The sequence below is a fragment of the Carcharhinus amblyrhynchos genome, chromosome 32 (assembly GCF_965287045.1).
Source record: "Carcharhinus amblyrhynchos chromosome 32, sCarAmb.v2.hapA, whole genome shotgun sequence".
NCBI lineage: Eukaryota > Metazoa > Chordata > Chondrichthyes > Carcharhiniformes > Carcharhinidae > Carcharhinus > Carcharhinus amblyrhynchos.
The window spans coordinates 20,860,198-20,880,256 of NC_137355.1; the positions used below are offsets into that span (position 1 = coordinate 20,860,198).

Sequence of the window (20,059 nt, forward strand, 5' to 3'; positions counted from 1 at the left end):
AAGTCTCACAACACCAGGTTAAAGACCAACAGGTTTATTTGGTAGTAAATGCCACTAGCTTTCGGGGTTTTGCCCCTTGGTCAGGTGAGTGGGGAGTTCTGACGAAGGAGCAGCACTCTGAATGCTAGTGGCGTTTACTACCAAATAAACCGGTTGGACTTTAACCTGGTGTTGTGAGACTTCTTACTGTGTTTACCCCAGTCCAACACCGGCATCTCCACATCAGATCCTGCATAGGGACAGGGGAGCAAAGGTAAAACTCAAGAGGCTTCAGGACTCAGTTTACCTCCGACCTGGTAACCCAAAAGGAAATCCTCCCTCACCTCTACCATGGCAACCGTTTCCTGGCACATTCACACTCTGCTTGCTGTCACACAGGCCAATCAGAGACTCACAGATGAAAAGATGTTTATCTCTACGGGGATTTACTCACAGCCAAGGTTTCACCCTCTGCTCCCATTTGTTATAACCAAGAGGCCCAGGATCCCATTCCCCTGCAATTCCGGGTATTCCACCTTCGATATCCACTAGCCAGGAGTGGCCTTCCATCCTGGGAATGGATTGAAATCCGTCTCATCTCATGACTGGAACTGACCCGTGGGAAATGAATTTGAGTAATCTCAACACTGTTCCAAAAGTGTAGGAAGAGAGGCCTCGCATGGGAAATAGAGGCTGTGGGTGGGGGAAAGTGAATTTCCTGGACTCAAGGAGATTTGAGAGTAAGTGTGGAGGGAGTTTATTCCATATCTGACCTTTGCTGTACCTGCTCTGAGGACAGTCTCTCTCTGTCTCTTGGGCTCACTGGGCTGTCTTTCTCATTAGCTCCGGGACTCCTGTCAATCCCGGAATGTCCCTCTCTCTCTCTCAATCCTGGCCCCCCTCTCTCTCTCATCAATCCTTGGGGGCTACATCTGTAAATCCTGAGCTCTCTCTCAATCCTGGGCTCTCTCTCTGTCTCAATCCTAGTCTCTCTCTCTCTGTCTCTCTATCCTGGGCTCTCTCTCTGTCTCTCTATCCTAGTCTCTCTCTCTCTGTCTCTCTATCCTGGGCTCTCTCTCTGTCTCTCTATCCTAGTCTCTCTCTCTCTGTCTCTCTATCCTGGGCTCTCTCTCTGTCTCTCTATCCTAGTCTCTCTGTCTCAATCCCAGTCTCTCTCTCTCTCTCTGTCTCTATCCTGGTCTCTCTCTCTCTCTCTGTCTCTCTATCCTGGTCTCTCTCTCTCTCTGTCTCAATCCCAGTCTCTCTTTCTCTCTGTCTCTCTATCCTGGGCGCTCTCTCTCTCTGGGGATAAAGGAGTTATAAAGCGGAAGTTACTTTCCCGCCATCAGACAGCCTCACCCAGCTGCCAGTCCCTGAGGATGTGTGTTTAATCTGCCGGAGTGATTGTTCGGGCAGTGTGTGTGGGAGCTGCTGTACCTGGGAGTGACAGCATGGCTCTCTGACAGACACTCCCCTCAGAGTTATATTAACACAGTTACACAGGGGAGGGAGAGGGGAGAGGGGGAGGGGAGGGGAGAGGGGGAGGGGAGGGGGAGGGGAGGGGGAGGGGGGGGAGAGGGGAGAGGGGAGGGGGGGGAGAGGGGGGAGGGGGGGGAGAGGGGAGAGGGGGGGAGAGGGGAGGGGGGGAGAGGGGAGGGGGGGGAGAGGGGAGGGGGGGGAGAGGGGAGGGGGGGGAGAGGGGAGGGGGGGGAGAGGGGAGGGGGAGGGGGAGGGGGGGGAGAGGGGGGGAGGGGGAGAGGGAAGGGGGGGAGAGAGGGGGAAGGGGGGGAGAGAGAGGGGGAGGGGGAGAGGGGATGGGAATGGGGGGGAGGGGGGAGGAATGGGGGAGGGGGAGAGGGGATGGGAATGGGGGGGAGGGGGGAGGAATGGGGGAGGGGGGGGAGGAATGGGGGAGGGGGAGGGGGAACGGGGGGAGGGGGAACGGGAGGGGAGAGGGGGAACGGGAGGGGAGAGGGGGAACGGGGGGAGAGGGAACGGGGGGGAGGGGGAACAGGGGGGAGGGGGGGAACGGGGGGGAGGGGGAACGGGGGGGGAGGGGGAACGGGGGGGGGGAGAGGGGGAACGGGAGGGGAGAGGGGGAACGGGAGGGGAGAGGGGGAACGGGGGAGAGGGGGGAACAGGGAGGGGAGGAATAGGGGGAGGAATGGGGGAGGGGGGAGGAATGGGGGAGGGGGGAGGAATGGGGGAGGGAGGGGGGAGGAGGGAGGGGGAGGAATGGGGGAGGGGGGAGGAATGGGGGAGGGGGGAGGGGGGAGGAATGGGGGGAGGAATGGGGGAGGGGGGAGGAATGGGGGAGGGGGGAGGAATGGGGGAGGAATGGGGGGAGGAATGGGGGGAGGAATGGGGGAGGGGGGAGGAATGGGGGAGGGGGGGGAGGGGGGAGGAATGGGGAGGGGGGAGGGGGGAATGGGGAGGGGGGAATGGGGAGGGGGGAAGGGGGAATGGGGGAGGGGGGAATGGGGGAGGGGGAATGGGGGGAATGAGTGGGGGGGGAATGAGTGGGGGGGGAATTGGGGGAAGGGGAACGGGGGAGGGGGGAATGGGGGAGGGGGGAATGGGGGGGAACGGGGGAATTGGGGGAGGGGACGGGGGGAGATGGGACGGAGGGGGGGAAGGGGGGAGATGGGGGGAAGGGGGGGAGAGGGGGGGAGGGGGAGAGAGGAGGAGAGGGTGAGGTGGGGGCAGAGGGGAGTGGAGGGAGGGAAGGGGCCGGAGAATTCGCACTGATGCAATCCTTCCAGCCCGGGGCTCTGAGCGTGAGGAACATTCGCCGCACAGACCCAGTGCTGTCAGAATCCCATCCGGCCGCTGCTACACTTTCATATTCATATTGCTCAAACAAAAACCTCCCCGCCTTTTGGGAGGCTACAAACACACAGCAAGATCCCAGCATGTGAGGGCTGGAAACCAGCAGCAATGGGAAATTGGCTGTCAACTTCGCGTTCTCGACAGGAACTCTTGTAGACAAGAAGTGAACCCTTCCTGCCCAGTGTCTATAAACATACCCCCAGCCTGGAATTCTCAAACTGTACCCCAGAGAACAGGGTCCCCCACCCAGATACACACACAATCCCTGCCAACTCTCTCCAACGATCCATTTGAAACCATATTTTTTGAACATGAGTTACCCGCCTGATTTCACCCTTCCCTAACCTTCCCTTTCGATCTGAGTTGCCTGCCCCAGGTGTAGCTGCCTCAATACTCACAGCCATAGTGCGGTCTGATTGCTCCCAGTCCATCCACTTCGTCTGATGTGGACATCCTGAACTCCTGTCCCCTCTAAACCCCGACAAAAGACACGGGAAGTCTCTGCTTTCAGTCAGGGTGGGCGGTGCAGTCTTCTGCTGAGTGTTCCTCAGCCGATGTCAGAGTTTCCTCCCTCTCCCACTTCTGGGTGTAGCTTCAGTCTGATCACTCATTTTCACACTCCCTCTATTGCTCTCTCTTTGTATTGCACTGACTATACTTTCACTTTCCTCAGTGACTCAATACAAAGTGTACCCTCTTCAATATCGTCTCCAGATCTATTGTGTTCCCTTTCGCTTAGGGCAGCAGCAGCTGAGTGTCTAACCCTTCTGCCTCTGAGCAGAAAGTTGCCTCAAGGTGGTTAGCACTGCTGCCTCACAGCACGGAGTCCGCACCTTCTCCCCATGTCTGTGTGGGTTTCCTCCAGATGCTCCAGTTTCCTCCCACAGTCCAGAGATGTGTAGGTCAGGTGGATTGGCCAGGCTGAATTGCCTCTTAGTTGTCCCAAGATGTGTAGGATTAGTCATGGTAAATGTATGGACTAATGGGGACAGGGGAGAGGGCCTGGGTAAGATACTCTGTCAGAGAGTCAGGACAAAGAGCAAAGACAGAACAGTTCAGGAACAGGCCCTTTGGCCCTCCAATCCTGCACCAATCACGTTTAAAATAAGTGCCCCATGTCAGGCTCAAACTCACAACCTTCAGATTGTGAGACTGACACACTGCCTACTGCACTAACGAGGCTCTAGACTGGATGGGCTTAATGACCTCCTGCACTGTCCAAAGATTTGAGCAAACAACCCAGCACTGTCACTCCCAGTGCAACTCCACAGGAAGATGAGGAGGCTATTCAGCCCTTTGAGTCTATTCCACCATTCAGTGAGGTCATGGTTAATCCTGATTTGTGCTGTACTCCCTGTCGTACATTGTTCAGCAAAAATCACCATCTCAGAATAAGTGGTAGTGTTGATGGAACACTGTCAGAGGTAACATGGTATGAATGATAGGTTAAAACGGAGATCCTGTCTTTCTCAGAGGAACTTTAATTGGCCCATGGTATTATTTCAAAGATGATTCTCCCAGGGTCCAGTATTTTTATTGTATCCCTCAAACAAAATCACGAAAATGGATTTGATTTAGTTTTATTTTATTATTGTCACATGTATTAGTATACAGTGAAAAATATTGTTTCTTCATTCAAAGCATAATTTCATAGAGAAGGAAAGGAGAGAGTGCAGAATGTAGTGTTACAGTCATAGCTAGGGTGTAGAGAAAGATCTACTTAATGCAAGATAGGTCCATTCAAAAGTCTGACAGCAGCAGGGAAGAAGCTGTTCTTGAGTCAGTTGATACGTGGCCTCAGACTTTTGTATCTTTTTCGCAGCAGAAGAAGGTGGAAGAGAGAATGTCTAGGGTGCGTGGGGTCCTTAATTGTTCTGGCTGCTTTGCCAAGCAACGGGAATTGTAGATGGAGTCAATAGATGGGAGGCGGGTTTGCGCGATGGATTGGGCTACATTCACAATCTTTTGTAGTTTCTTGCACTCTTGGGCAGAGCAGGAGCCATACCAAGCTGTGATACAACCAGAAAGAATGCTTTCAATGGTGCATCTGAAAAAGTTGGTGACAGTCATAGCGGATATGCCAAATTTCCTTAGTCTTCTGAGAAAGTAGAGGCATTGGTGGGCTTTCTTAACTATAGTGTTGGCATGGGGGGACCAGGACAGGTTGTTGTGATCTGGACACCTAAAAACTTGAAGCTCTCAACCATTTCTGCTTCATCCCCGTTGATGCAGACAGGGGCATGTTCTCCTCGACGCTTCTTGAAGTCAATGACAATCTCCTTAGTTTTGGATGACCTGGTTGCTAAATCATTGCTGGTTACATTGCTGTCTGTGCCACTTGGCTCACATTACAACAGGATGACATTTCATAAAAATGTAATTCATCGGGCTGATCAGCATTTCACAAGGTACTAATGGCACCATGTAAATGCAAATTATTTCCTCTATCCCAATGAGGAATATACTTTTACTGTCCAAAATTTAGCTAAAAATCTGAGGATTTTACAGTGAGACTCATCATGTGGGCTCTGGATAATATGATCTGACAGACTGTAAAAGAAAATAATTCTTTCATGGGATGTGAGTGTCACTGGCAAGGCATTTGCTGCCCATTCTTATTTGTCCTTGAACTGAGTGATGATTTGAAATGTCATTTCAGTTTTGTTCAGGTTTGAGTTATAAGGAGAAGCTGTATAGACTTCTATTCCCTGGAGTGTAGGAGACTTGGGGGTGATCTTATAGAGGTCTGTAAAGTAATGAGGGACACTGATCAGCGATATAGTCAATATAATTTCCCAAAGGTAGAGGAGGCAAAAACTAGAGGGCATAGGTTTAAGGTTAAAGGGGAGAGATACAAAAGGGTCCAGAGGGACAATCTTTTCACACAGTGGGTGGCGAGTGCCTGGAATTAGCTGCCAGAGGTAGTAGTAGAGGCAGGTACAATTTTGTCTTTTAAAAAGCATTCAGACAGTTACATGGGTAAGATGGGTATAGAGAGATATGGGCCAAATGCAGGCAATTGGGACGAGCTTAGTGGTTAAAAAAAGGGGCAGCATGGATAAGTTGGGCTGAAGGGCCTGTTTCCCTGCTGTAAACCTCAATGACTCTATTTCAGTCACAAGTCAACCACATTGCTGTGGAACTGGAGTCACATGTAGGCCAGACCAGATAAGGACAACAGATTTCCTTCCCTAAATGGCTAGATAAACCAGGTATTCAATGATGGTTTGATGATCATCATTACTGAGAACAACTTTATATTCCAGATTTATTAATTGAATTCAAATTCCACCAGCTCGGCCTCTGAATTACTAAGCCAGTGACAGTACCACTCTTCCACTGTCTCCCCTAAACTGGTGGGCATCACAGTGAGATAAGATCAAGTGTAAACCGATAAATTGGTTTATTTTGATGACTTGACATGAAATTTTATCCATTTCCTATCCTCCTTCATGCTGTAAAAGATAATGACGTGATGTTATGAGTCAGCGTCTTACGCATTCTGCCAGACTCAAAACCGCCTTCGGACTTCTTTCCAGAGAGAGGGGGATGTTGGAAGATAAACAGAGAGAGGAAATCAAACATTTAATCTCTGTCCTGCGTTCTGCTGAATTACGTTCACTGCTTTTTTATTCTGCTCCTGTGATCCAACTGATGCTTCTTTCTGTTACAAATTGCCCCTTTTGTTTTGATTAACTCTATGTTAAAGTGTGTGATTGCTCTACCTCCTCCCATCTCCCAACCACCCTTGCTCTTGCGTAGAGGAGTCATTCTGGGCTTGGGATCAATGTGAATTTATTTCAGTGGAACTTTATCTCATTGAAGGAGAGTATTTATTCCAAAATTGAAACAACTCTAAAGGCTATTTGATGGCATTGCAATTTGCTGTCTCATTCAGCTGGTCACTTCTCTCCCTGATACCCATGGTTAGCTTATTCAGTGGTCGGGACTTGTGTAGAACTAGCTGGTTAACGAATGACCTTTAAGGAAGGAAATCCGCCTTCCTTAGCTGGTCTGGCCCCTAGAATCACAACAATATCATAAGTCATTGAGGTTTACAGCATGGAAACAGGCCCTTCAGCCCAACTTGACAATGCCGCCCTTTTTTTAAAACCCCTAAGCTAGTCCCAATTGCCTGCATTTGGCCCATATCCCTCTATACCCATGTAACTATCTAAATGCTTTTTAAAAGACAAAATTATACCCACCTCTACTACTACCTCTGGCAGCTCATTCCAGACACTCACCACCCTCTGTGTGAAAAAATTGCCCCCTGAACACTTTGTATCTCTCCCCTCTCACCTTAAACCTATGCCCTCTAGTTTTAGACTCCCCTACCTTTGGGAAAAGATATTGACTATCTACCTTGTCTATGTCCCTCATTATCTTATAGACCTCTGTAAGTCATCCCTCAGCCTCCTACACTCCAGAGAAATAAGTCCCAGTTTATTCGGCCTTTCCTCATAACTCAATCCATCAAGTCCTAGTAGCATCCTAGTAAATCTTTTCTGTACTCTTTCTAGTCTAATAATATCCTTTCTATAATAGGATGACCAGAATTGCACACAGTATTCCAAGTGTGGCCTTACCAATGTCTTGTACAACTTCAAGATGTCCCAACTCCTGTATTCAATGTCTGACCGATGAAACCAAGCATGCTGAATGCCTTCTTCACCACTCTGTCCACCTGTGACTCCACTTTCAAGGAGCTATGAACGTGTACCCCTAGATTTCTTTTTTCTGTTACTCTCCCCAGCGCCCTACCATAAACTGAGTAAGTCCTGCCCTGGTTCAACCGACCAAAATGCATCACCTCACATTTGTCTAAATTAAACTCCATCTGCCATTCGTCAGCCCACTGGCCCAATGGATCATGATCCCATTGCAATTGGAGATAACTTTCTTCACTGCCCACTATGCCACCAATCTTGGTGTCATCTGCAACTAACCATGCTCCCTATATTCTCATCCAAATCATTAATATAAATGACAAATAACAGTGGGCCCAGCACTGACCCCTGAGGCACACCGCTGGTCACAGGCCTCCAGTTTGAAAACAACCCTCTACAAACTCTGGCTTCTGTCAAGAAACCAATTTTGTATCCATTTAGATACCTCACCCTGGATGCCATGAGATTTAACTTTATGCAAGAACCTACCATGCGGTTGACTCTCAACTGCCTTCTGAAATGGCCGAGCAAAGGATAACTTGGGATGGGCAATGAATGTTGGCTGGCCAGCCAGCAACGCTCGTGTCCCAGAATGAACAAAAAAAACCCGACAGGTGTGGGGGAAGGGGCAGGGAAATCTTGTTTTAATTCAATTATATTATTAGTACTTCACATATGAATCCAACTGTGTGATAGCAGTAGTTATATATCTGAGACTGATTGATCTTGGGATAGGATTTTCTGGTCCTTAAAGACAAGTTTATTCATTTATTAGTCACAAGTAGGCTTACATTCACACTGTAATGAAGTTACTGTGAAATTCCCCTAGTTCAATGCACCCTGACCAGCATGTCTTTCAGACTGTGGGAGGAATCAGGAGCAAACGGTAGAAACCTTCGCAGACACGGGGAGAATGTACAAACTCTACACAGGCAGTGACCCAAGCTGGGAATTGAACTCCGGTCCCTGGCGCTGTAAGGCAGTAGCACTAACCACTGTGCCATCACACTGGCAGGACCTTCTGGGCTGCTGAAGTCGATCTCCGCTGTGCGTTCCCCGGTGATGGGATGGGAAAACCATGACTTCAGCTGAACTGAAAGATACTTAAAAGTTTATTATTTATTTATTAGTTACAAGTCAGCTTACGTTAACACTGCAATGAAGTTACTATGAAAATCCCCTAGTTGCCTCACTCCAGCATCTGTTCAGGTACACTGAGGGAGAATTTAGCATGGCCAGTGCGCCTAACCAGCACGTCTTTTTAGAGAAGGAAATGAGAGTGCACAGAATGTAGTGTTACAGTCATAGCTAGGGTGTAGAGAAAGATCAACTCATTGCAAGATAGATCCATTCAAGAGTCTAATGGCAGCAGGGAAGAAGCTGTTCTTGAGCAGATTGGTACGTGACCTCAGACTTTTGTATCTTTTTCCCGATGGAAGAAGGTGGAAGAGAGAAGGTCCGGGGTGCGTGGGGTCCTTAATTATTCTGGCTGCTTTGCCGAGGCAGTGGGAAGTGTAGACAGAGTCAATGGATGGGAGGCTGGTTTGTGTGATGGATTGGGTTACAGCCACAACCTTTTGTAGTTCCTTGTGGTCTTGGGCAGAGCAAGAGTCATGCCAAGCTGTGATACAACCAGAAAGAATGCCATCTAAATAATAGTTGCAGTTGTTGTTATAAAATGCTGATCTGTGGAGGACAGCTCCCCTCAGTGGTTCTGTTGAGTCAATGCATCATACAATTGGCACAGTCGGCCTTAGCTTGCCATCTACAGCTGGAAGAAAGTCAGTGCAGACTCAGCTGTAACGTCCCCTGCAATCAAATAGGCCTTTTTGTGGGACATGGGCTTCGCTGGCTGGCCAGCATTTATTGCCCATCCCTAGCTGCCCTTGGAGGGCAGTTGCGAGTCAACCACATTGCTGTGTCTCTGGAGTCACATGTAGGCCAGACCAGGTAAGAATGGCAGATTTCCTTCCCTAAAGGGACATTAGTGAACCAGATGGGTTTTTCTCACAATCGACAATATTTTCATGGTCGTCAGTACATTCTTAATTCCAGATATTTTTTACTGAGTTCAAATTTCACCATCTGCCGTGGTGGGATTTGAACCCGGGTCCCCCAGCTGAGTTTCTGGATGAACAGCCTAGCTGTAATACAATTAGGAAATTGCCTCCCTGATGCTCGGGCTGATTTTAACTTAACCCATGTACACACAGAAGCTGCAACATTGACACAGGCCAGCAGCCTATGCCAGCTTTTATTCTCCATGTGAGTGAGCAAAGAACCCTTAATACATTTATCTGGGGTTATCTGTCCCCATATTCCTTCACCCCCTAACCAATCAAATTGTCAATCATAGAACCATTACGGAGCAGAAGGTGGCCATTTGACCCCATCAAGCATGCACCAGCAAGAATCCTTATCAGGCGCTCTCATCTTAAACCCATGTATTTATCCTGCTAATCTCCTTGGGTAACTTACATGTCCAATTAACTTGATCCGCAAATCTTTGGAGGAAACTGGAGCGCCCGGAGGAAACCCAAGCACACGGGGAGCACGTACAAACTCTACACAGTCACCCGAAGCCAGAATTGAACCCGGGTCCTTGGCGCTACGGGGCAGCAGTGCTAACCACTGTGTCACCGTGCCGACCTACAATGTTTCTTGTGTATAGAAGTGAACTTCACAACGTCACAAATCTTTGTGTGAAGGTGCATCTCCTATTCTCGCTTCTATTCTCTTACATTTTAACTTTCAATCAAAGGCCTCTTGCCCCAGACCCCCTGCTGTACTGGAGACAGACTGCTTCTATCTATCAAGTACTCACATAATACTACCCATAATACTTACATTATACCACCTGTAACCTGTGCTATATGAACAAAAAAAACACACCATGAAGAATTATCTTTTTTAATGTTTTTGTTCCAATTCAATCAAATCATGTCCAATTCAGAGTCTCAACAAGTTGAGACATTTCCGATCCAAGCTGACAAGACAGAGCTCCCATCTCCTGTCTTAGGCTTGATCTACATGATGCAAGTTGATTGGAGCAGGCATAGCTTCTCTTCCAAGGCTTGATCTCATTTGCATCTTAGCCAAAAGACCAAGATGCTGCTTTTAAAAATTGCTTCAAATGAAGCTCTTGGCTTTGGTAACGGTGGAGGGCTGGTATGTGTGGGGAAAATTAATATTAGTTTGTGTTTAAGTGACATTTTCACTTTGAGATTTGTTTAATTCGGGGGTGTAATGGCATTCTGGGTTAAAATATGAGTAAAGTAAGGGAAGTTACCTTATCTTCACAGGGAATTATCTGCACATCTTGGAATAGCTGATTCCACTAACTAAGCTCAACCCCAAACAGGCACCTGATACCATCTGAAATTTCTCAGTGCGCAGCTCAATACTAGAAACATGCACTCACAGTGGCACAGTGGCTAGCACTGCTGCCCCACAGCAGCAGGCACCTGGGTTCAATTCCTGGCCTCACTGGCTGTGTAGAGTTTGCACTGTCTCCCCGTGTCTGCATGGGTTTCCTCTGGATGCTTCGGTTTCCTCTCACACTCCAAAGGTGTGTGGGTTAGAGGTGTGGTGGCATGGTGGCATAATGATTAGCACTGCTGCCTCACAGTGGCAGGGACCCGGGTTCAATCTCTGGTTGGGTCACTGTATGTGTGAAGTCTGCATGGTTTCCTCTGGGTGCTCTGGTTTCCCCCCACAGTCTGAAAGACGTCCTGGTTAGGGTGCATTGGCCATGCTAAATTCTCCCTTAGTATACCTGAAAGGCACCAGAGTGTGGCGACTCAGGGATTTTCACATTAACTTTATTGCAGTGTTAATGTGATTACTTGTGACTAATAAATAAACTTAATATAAGTTCAATTGCTGCTTAGTGTCAGGGAGGCTAGCATGGTAAATATCAAGAACAAAGAAAATTACAGCACAGGAACAGGCCCTTCAGCCCTCCAAGCCTGCACTAACCATGTTGCCCGACTGAACTAAAACCCCCTACCCATCCAGGGACTATATCCCCATCCTATTCATGTACTTGTCCAGACGCCTCTTAGAAGTCACTACCGTATCTGCTTCCACTACCTCACCCCGGCATCGAGTTCTAGGCACTCACCACTCTCTGTGTAAAAAATTTGCCTCGTACATCTCCTTTAAATCTGTGCCCCCTAGTAATTGATTCTTCCACTCATATGTAGGGTTACAGGTTAGGGCCTGGGTGGGATTATTGTCGGTGCAGGCACAATGGCCCGAATGGCCTCCCTCTGCACTGTAGGGATTCTATGATGCGCCATGAGAAGCTGTGCCACACAAGCAGGAAGATTCCAGGTTTTTTTAAAAATACATTCACTGGAGGTGGTTATTTTTTGGTAAGGCCACCATTTATTGGCCTTGACATTGTGCTGGACCAACTTCCTTACTGCAATTGAGTGGCTTGCTGTGTCTTTTCAGAGGGCAGTCCAAAGTCAACCACATTGCTGTGAGTGGCAACTGATTTCCTTCTCTAAAGCATATTCATGAACCAGATGGGTTTTTATAATCCAGTCATTTCTTATTTTTTAATCATTCACTGGACATGGGTGTTGCTGGCTGGCCAGCATTTATTGCCCAGCCTTAGTTGCCCTTGGAGGGCAGTTGAGAGTCAACCACATTGCTGTGGTTCTGGAATCACATGTAGGCCAGACCTGCAAATTTCCTTCCCTAAAGGACACTGGTGAACCAGACGGGCTGTTCTTTCAATCGAAAAATCATAGAATCGCTACAGTACAGAAGGAGGCTGTTTGGCCTATCAAGTCCGCACTGACAACAATCCCACCCAGGCCATATTCCCGTAACCCCACATATTTACCTTGCTAATCTCCCTGACACTAAGGGGCAATTTAGCATGGCCAATCCACTTAACCCACACATCTTTGGGCTGTGGGAGGAAACCGAAGCACATGGAGGAAACCCACGCAGACACGGGGAGAATGCACAAACGCCGCACAATGACCTGAGGACAGAATCGAACCTGGGTTCCTGGTGCTGTGAGGCATCAGTGCTAACCACTGTGCCACCCTTGATTGCCACTGACAATGGTTTCATGGTCATCAGTAGATTCTTAATTTCGGATTTTTTTTATTGAATTCAAATTCCACCATCTACCATGGTGGGATTCCAAACCGGGTCTCCAGAACATCAGTTGAGTTTCTGGATTAATAGTCTAGTGATAATACCACTAGACTGTTGCCTCCTCATTCAGGGTCACAATTAGTTGTAGTAGCTTTTCATTCCAGATTTACTTATTAAATTAATTAAAATTCACTAGCTACTGTGGTAGGATTTGCACGTGTGTCTCTGGAACGTGAGTCATGGTCTGAGGATTACTGGTTAGGCCAGGCTCTGCTTCCCATTGTGCTCCACGGTGCTTTTTGAAACTCTGAAGGGCCTCGTTGACTGACATTGTTTCATTCCAGACCATTCTTTTCCTCGGAGAAATTTATCGATGGAGTACATTTTTACAAAGTTTGTTTTCACAAATCCCATTTTAAGTTATGATGTTAATTGATTCAAGAAGGTGTAGTGAGTTTTTAAGAACATAAGAAATAGGAGCAGGAGTAGGCCATCTAGCCCTTCGAGCCTGCCCCGCCATTCAATAAGATCATGGCTGATCTGTCATGGCTCAGTTCCACATTCCCGCCCTCTCCCCATAACCCTTAATCCCCTCTCTTATCAAAAACCCATCAACCCACGTCTTAAAAATATTTAGCGAGGCAGCCTCCACCACTTCAACGGGCAGAGAATTCCAGAGATTCACCACCCTTTGAGTGAAGAAGTTCCTCCTCAACTCCGTTCTAAACCGTCCCCCCTTTATCTTGAGGCTGTGCCCCCTAGTCCTACTATCCTTTCTGAGCGGGAAGAGTCTCTCCACCTCTATCCTATCCATCCCATTCATCATCTTATACGTCTCAATGAGATCTCCCCTCATTCTTCTAAACTCTAACGAGTACAAGCCTAATTTATTCAGCCTCTCCTCATAGCTCAACCCCCTCAACTCCGGCATCAGCCTAGTAAACCTCCTCTGCACTCCCTCCAAGGCCAAAATATCCTCGTGTAAGTACGGCGCCCAAAACTGCACATAGTACTCCAGCTGAGCTGCGGCTGTGGTTGGACATGGAAGTGCCAGAGCTTGACACAGAGGGCATGTGGGACACGAGATGGATGGGTCTTGGAGTGTGTTTGGAGGATAAAGGGGATGTGAAAGGTCAATGCTGGAAGGCCTTGGCATTTTTTGTAAATCACTGGGACTAAGTCCAAGGGCACTGAGGAGGGTTTTTTAAATAGCTCACCTTGACACTTAGCAACCCCCTGGCTGCCTCTGCTTTTCTTCCGGGGTTGTTTGGCCTGACTCCAGCTTGCACCCTGACCTCCAGCAATGAAGATTCCACCTTGGCCAACTTCCATTTATTTAATAGTGTCACAAGTAAGGCTTACGTTCACGCTATAATGAAGTTACTATGAAAATCCCCTAGTCACCACACTCCGGCACCTATTTGGGTACACTAAATTGGGAGAATTTAAAATGGCCAATGTACCTAACTAGCACGTTTTTCGGACTGTGGAAGGAAATTGGAGCACCTGGAGGAAACCCACGCAGACACGGGGAAAATGTGCAGACACTGCACAGAAGTGGCCCAAGCCGGGAATCAAATCCTGGTCCCTGGCACTGTCAGGCAGCGGTGCTAACTGCTGTGCCACTTCTCCCGATGCAGGTGGGCTAAGCCAGGAATTTTCCTGACTCCCTCCACAACCAGAGAATGACAATGAACGGGAGGCGAACAGAGAGATAGAAAGGGCATATCAGTGCAGGCTTGGTGGGCCAAAGGATCTGTTCCTGTACTGCATTGTTCTTTGTTTCAGAAACTGCTGAATGAATCACAACATTCGCACAAATCTTGTGAAACCCAGTGAGACAGGAAAGGCAAGGATCTCGGGTCCTGGGGCAGGACACCACCAACACTGAGAAAAGTAGACAGAAAAATCAGGAAACAACCAGATGACACCAAGTGTAGGGTTTCAAAAGCCTGTGGGATTGAAAGGGGTGTGGATGATTAAAGATTCCATAGCTTTTAGGCCCTGGGAAGGAATGAGTTAAAGCTGGAGAAGATCCCATTGGGAGATTATTCCAAGAACAAAATAATTAGTGCAATACCTCTGTTAACTCAGTTTCTATCCTGATGTTCAATAAAACAAAGTTTTCAGATTCGAGGAAAACATAAAGTAACAGTAAGAACCGAACAAGTCAGATTAGTTTCACTTGAGTATAATTCAGTCACAGGTGAGTGGAAGAGATGCACAGCACCAAAACATGTTGTCAAATGATGGGATGCTTGTTTAAAATGTACTGTAGTGAATGTGATATTGTTAATCCCATTATCCTCCTCCAATGCACCAAACAGCACAGAAGACCTGGATCAAATGGTTTTGTGTAAGATGTTGTTCTAGGAGATCACAGTAGGTCATAGCAAGTACATCCATGAAGTTAGCTCCATGCTGTATCATCAAACAAGCTCCAGAGAAAGAGGGAGGTATGGGGGACCGAGGTTCCCCAGCACCCACATGGGTGACATGTCTCCCAACATGCAAAGTACACCTGGCCTTCATTGTCCAGCCTGGAAAAGTAACCCAACTGTGCCAAAGGCAATTCCTTCTTTAACAAAACTATCTCAATACAGCCAGCTAACTCATCCAGAAATCAAGGTACATATTTACTCAAGAAAGACACAATGAAGTAATCATTTCTTTGACAAATGTTCGATTAGTCTTTTCCAGCTGGATCTCTTCTGGGTGATGTAGGCTGGGGTGACGACCACCACTGGTGGCCTCTGGTCCTTCCTCAGGCACTGCTCACACAGAGCCTCTGTATTGCACATTACGTACATCCCACAATCGTAGCTGTTCTTCTGGACTGGTGCTGACTGCTCAATGAAAGGCACTTCGTGTTTGGTTCCCAGGAAGTGTTGCAGCTTCCTTGCTATCTGCCGGGCATGGCTTGCATTCATATTGCTGCAGGAATCATAGTGGCTGAAGCAGTTCTCATCTCTGTTGTAGAACAGCAAGCTCCAGTGGGACCCACCGGCTGTCTGCACAGAGTTATCATTGACTGCAAGGAAGACCAAGCTCTTCTGTGCCAGTGCTAGTGGCTCCAGGAAGATTGCCAGCTCCTCCTGGCTGGCCATGCACTTAATAAACTGAGTAACTTCGGGGCTGATGAAGCAGGCTCTGTCCAACAGCTCCTTGTACTGCTCATTGGCAAAGTATTCAAAGGCAAATGCTATGATGTGGTCATTAAGCCAGTTGGGTGGGTTGAGGAGTGAGAGATCTGAGCGTCGTATTAAACTGTCATGGTAGCTCAGTATCACTGGATCCATGCTGTTCCTGCAAACAAAATAGACACTTTAGATACTAAAGCAAAATGCTGCGGATGCTGGAAGCCTGACAGAAAAGGCTGGAAATACTCCCCAGTTCTGGCAGCAAATGTGCAGAGAGATAAATAGAGCTAACATTTCAGGTCTGTGACCTTTGGGTGGCACTGTGGCAAGCACTGCTGTCTCACAGTGCCAGGGATCTGGGTTTGATTCCCAGCTTGGGTCACTGTCTGTGTGGAGTCTGCATGTTCTCTCTACATCTGCGTGGGTTTTCTCCGGGTGCTCCAGTTTCCTCCCACATTCCAAAAAACATGCTGATTAGGTGTATTGGCCATACTAAATTCTCCCTCAGTGTACCCGAACAGACGCCAGAGTGTGGCTACTAGGGGATTTTCACAGTAACTTCATTGCAGTGTTAATGTAAGCCTACTTGTGACACTAATAAATAAAGTTTTAACTTTACTTTTTTCATCAGAAATGGAATAAGTTTTGTGCTAGTGAAAGGGTGGAGACTGGAAAGAGGGCAGGGCCATGATAGGGTGGCCATCAAGCATTGAGACTCCAATGTAGTAATGAATGGAGGAGTGTCAGAGGTTGTCCACCTCTAAGATGTGCAGGTTAGGAGGACTGGTTATGCTAAATTGTCCCTTGGTGTCAGGGGACTAGTTAGGGTAAATGCATGAGGTTGTGGGGCTAGGTCCTCGGTGGGTTTGTGGCTGTGTGGACTCGATGGGCTGTTTTGCACTGTAGGATTCTAAGCTATGCACACGCTGAATTGGAAATGTTACCATTCCTTGTCTCGGCGACAGTCTGAAATTTAATTGAGCTGTGTGCAACATCTGATCCTGCCATCACAAATTCTGTCATGTTCCACATCCACAACTTTGCCCCTTGCACTGCTGCTGAAACCTTCATCAATAACTTAGGTCTAAATTTCAATATTCCAACACAATTCTGCTGGTCCCCCATGTTCTATTCTGTGTAAAACTGAAGTAATCTAAAACTGCTACCTGTGCACCAACTCACAGCAAGTCCCACCCATAAGAACATAAGAAATAGGAGCAGGAGTAGGCCATCTAGCCCTTCAAGCCTGCCCCGCCATTCAATAAGATCATGGCTGATCTGTCGTGGCTCAGTTCCACATTCCCGCCCTCTCCCCATAACCCTTAATCCCCCCTCTCATCAAAAACCCATCAACCCGCGTCTTAAAAATATTTAGCGAGGTAGCCTCCACCACTTCAACGGGCAGAGAATTCCAGAGATTCACCACCCTTTGAGTGAAGAAGTTCTTCCTCAACTCTGTTCTAAACCGCTCCCCCCTTTATCTTGAGGCTGTGCCCCCTAGTCCTACTGTCATTTCTGAGCGGGAAGAGTCTCTCCACCTCTATCCTATCCATCCCATTCATCATCTTATACGTCTCAATGAGATCTCCCCTCATTCTTCTAAACTTAACGAGTACAAGCCTAGTTTATTCAGTCTCTCCTCATAGCTCAACCCCGTCAACTCCGGCACCAGCCTAGTAAACCTGCTCTGCACTCTCTCCAAGGCCAAAATATCCTTGTGTAAGTACGGCGCCCAAAACTGCACACAGTACTCCAGCTGCGGCCTCACCAATGCCCTATACAGCCGCAGCATGACCTCCCTACTTTTATATTCAATCCCCCTCGCTATGAAGGCCAGCATCCCATTTGCCTTCCTGACCACCTGCTGCACCTGCATGCTGGGTTTTTGCGACTCGTGCACAAGGACCCCGAGGTCCCTCTGCACCGTCGCCTGCTGCAGTTTTTCTCCACGTAAGTAATAATCCTTCCTACCATTCTTCCTACCAAAGTGGACCACCTCACACTTGCCAACATTAAATTCCATTTGCCAGTTCCTGGCCCATTCGCCCAGCCTATCTAGATCCTTCTGCAGACTCTCCACACCCTCCGCACAATTTGCCGTTCCACCAATCTTGGTGTCATCAGCAAATTTCGACACCATACACTTGGTTCCCTCCTCCAGATCATCTATATAAATGGTAAATAGCTGAGGCCCCAGCACCGACCCCTGGGGCACTCCACTACTCACCAACCGCCAATCTGAATAGCACCCATTGACCCCTACTCTCTGCCTCCTATTTGACAACCAATCCTCTATCCACGCTAACAGCCTACCCCCAACTCCATGTCTCCTGACCTTCTGCAATAACCTCTTGTGAGGTACCTTGTCAAACGCCTTCTGAAAATCCAGAAAGACCACATCCACCGGCTCTCCTCTATCCACCGCCCTAGACACATCCTCATAGAACTCCAGTAAATTTGTCAGACACGACTTCCCTTTAACGAAACCGTGCTGCGTCTGCTCTATCAAGCAATTCCCCTCAAGATGCCTCGCTATTTCCTCCTTGATGACGGATTCTAACATTTTACCTACAACAGACGTTAAACTAACCGGCCTATAATTCCCTGCTTTTTGTCTGACACCCTTCTTAAACAACGGCGTAACATTAACCGTTTTCCAATCTTCCAGCACTTCCCCGGAATCCAGCGACGTCTGAAAAATAACCACCAAGGCATCCACTATCACCTCCGCCATTTCTTTCAGAACCCTCGGATGCATTCCATCCGGTCCTGGGGACTAGTCCACAATCAGCCCCTCCAGTCTGTCGAGCACCACCCCTCTAGTAACAGTAATGTCATTGAGACCCTCCATCCTACCACCTTTCCATCTCTAACACCCGGCAAATTATTCACGTCCTCCTCCGTGAAGACAGAAACAAAAAAGTTATTCAAGACCTCAGCCATATCCCCATCCCCTACTACTAAGTCCCCCTTCTCATCCTCTAAAGGACCAACGTTCACCCTCCCACTGTACTAATTGACAGCTGTGACAAGACATGAAGCCCCACCTGCTCTACTGATTGACAGCTGTGACAGGCAACACAATCGATCCACTGTACTGACTGGCAGCTCAGTAACAGAGCACAAAGCCCTGCTTTACTGATTGACAGCTGTCAGACAGCACAGCCACACCCACTACTGATTGATAGCTACAACATGCAGCACAGACCCACCCACTATACTGATTGACAGCTGTGAAAGGCCTCAAAACCCCAACCATTGATCTGATTGACAATTCAGTGATAGGCCATATCGCTCCACCCACTTAGTGATTGACAGCTGTGACAGGCAACACAATCCCACCCACTGTACTGACTGACAGCTCAGTGACAGCAAAGCCCCACCCACTCTTCTGATTGACAGCTGTGACAAGCCATGAATTCCCACCTGCTCTACTGATTGACAGCTATGACAGGCAGCACAGACTGGTCCACTGTACTAATTGACAGCTGTGCAAGCCTTAAGGCTCCACCCACTGTACTGATTGACAGCTCAGTGTCAGGCAGCACAGGCCCGCCCACTGTACTGATTGACAGCTGTGTCAGGCAGCACAGGCCCGCCCACTGTACTGATTGACAGCTCAGTGTCAGGCAGCACAGGCCCGCCCACTGTACTGATTGACAGCTCAGTGTCAGGCAGCACAGGCCCGCCCACTGTACTGATTGACAGCTCAGTGTCAGGCAGCACAGGCCCACCCACTGTACTGATTGACAGCCTTGACAGGCAGAGCCCCATCCACTGTATGGCTGACAGCTGTTACAGACAGACCCCCCCACCCCATGTACTGACTGACAGCTCAGTGACAGGCAGCATAGCTCCACCCACAGCCTGCTGATTGACAGCTCCCAAAGTGGTTACAACCCCGCCCCATCCTGATGATTGACAGTTCAAGTGACAGCTGCCGCATCCCCGCCCCAAGTGGATGATTGACAGCCGCCAATCGGGCTAGGCTCCGCCCCTCCCCTGCCCTCTCGGCGGAGTGTGATTGACAGCCGAACCTTCTGAAGCGGAGGCAACCGATCACAAACCACCCCCCCCCCAAAGGGCAGCTGATCATCCAAACGAACTAACAACATAACTCGAAGACTAAACTGACGGCTAATGAGTGGGTGATTACCTGCCGGCACAGAGGCCGCTCCGCCTCGCTGCCGGGCGCCACTAACACGCACACCGCCACCGCCGCCGCTTCATCTTAGCGAAGCGCAGTCACTGCCGTAAAGTGTGCCGGGGCGCGCGGGGAGAAGCCGCGCACTTTGCGACACTGCCGTGCCAACCTCCCCCCCC

The 20,059-nt window shown here is 48.6% G+C and overlaps 2 protein-coding genes across 2 annotated transcripts in view; both read right to left on the reverse strand.

Annotated features, from left to right (window-relative positions):
• Positions 1–3,365, reverse strand: part of iqgap1 (IQ motif containing GTPase activating protein 1) — a 140,305-nt gene extending 136,940 nt beyond the window's left edge. Inside the window, 1 exon segment of the mRNA XM_080216240.1 lies at positions 3,207–3,365. Within this exon segment, the coding sequence (XP_080072366.1) occupies positions 3,207–3,261 (55 nt within the window). The 5' untranslated portion in view covers positions 3,262–3,365.
• An 11,406-nt stretch (positions 3,366–14,771) lies between these two features.
• Positions 14,772–19,987, reverse strand: senp8 (SUMO peptidase family member, NEDD8 specific). Its single transcript, XM_080216221.1, has 2 exons — positions 19,893–19,987; positions 14,772–15,902 (listed from the first exon to the last, which is right to left on the reverse strand). Exon 2 carries the CDS (start codon positions 15,893–15,895, stop codon positions 15,260–15,262), a length of 636 nt encoding a protein of 211 aa, XP_080072347.1. The 5' UTR covers positions 15,896–15,902; positions 19,893–19,987; the 3' UTR covers positions 14,772–15,259.
• Between the last annotated feature and the right edge of the window lie 72 nt (positions 19,988–20,059).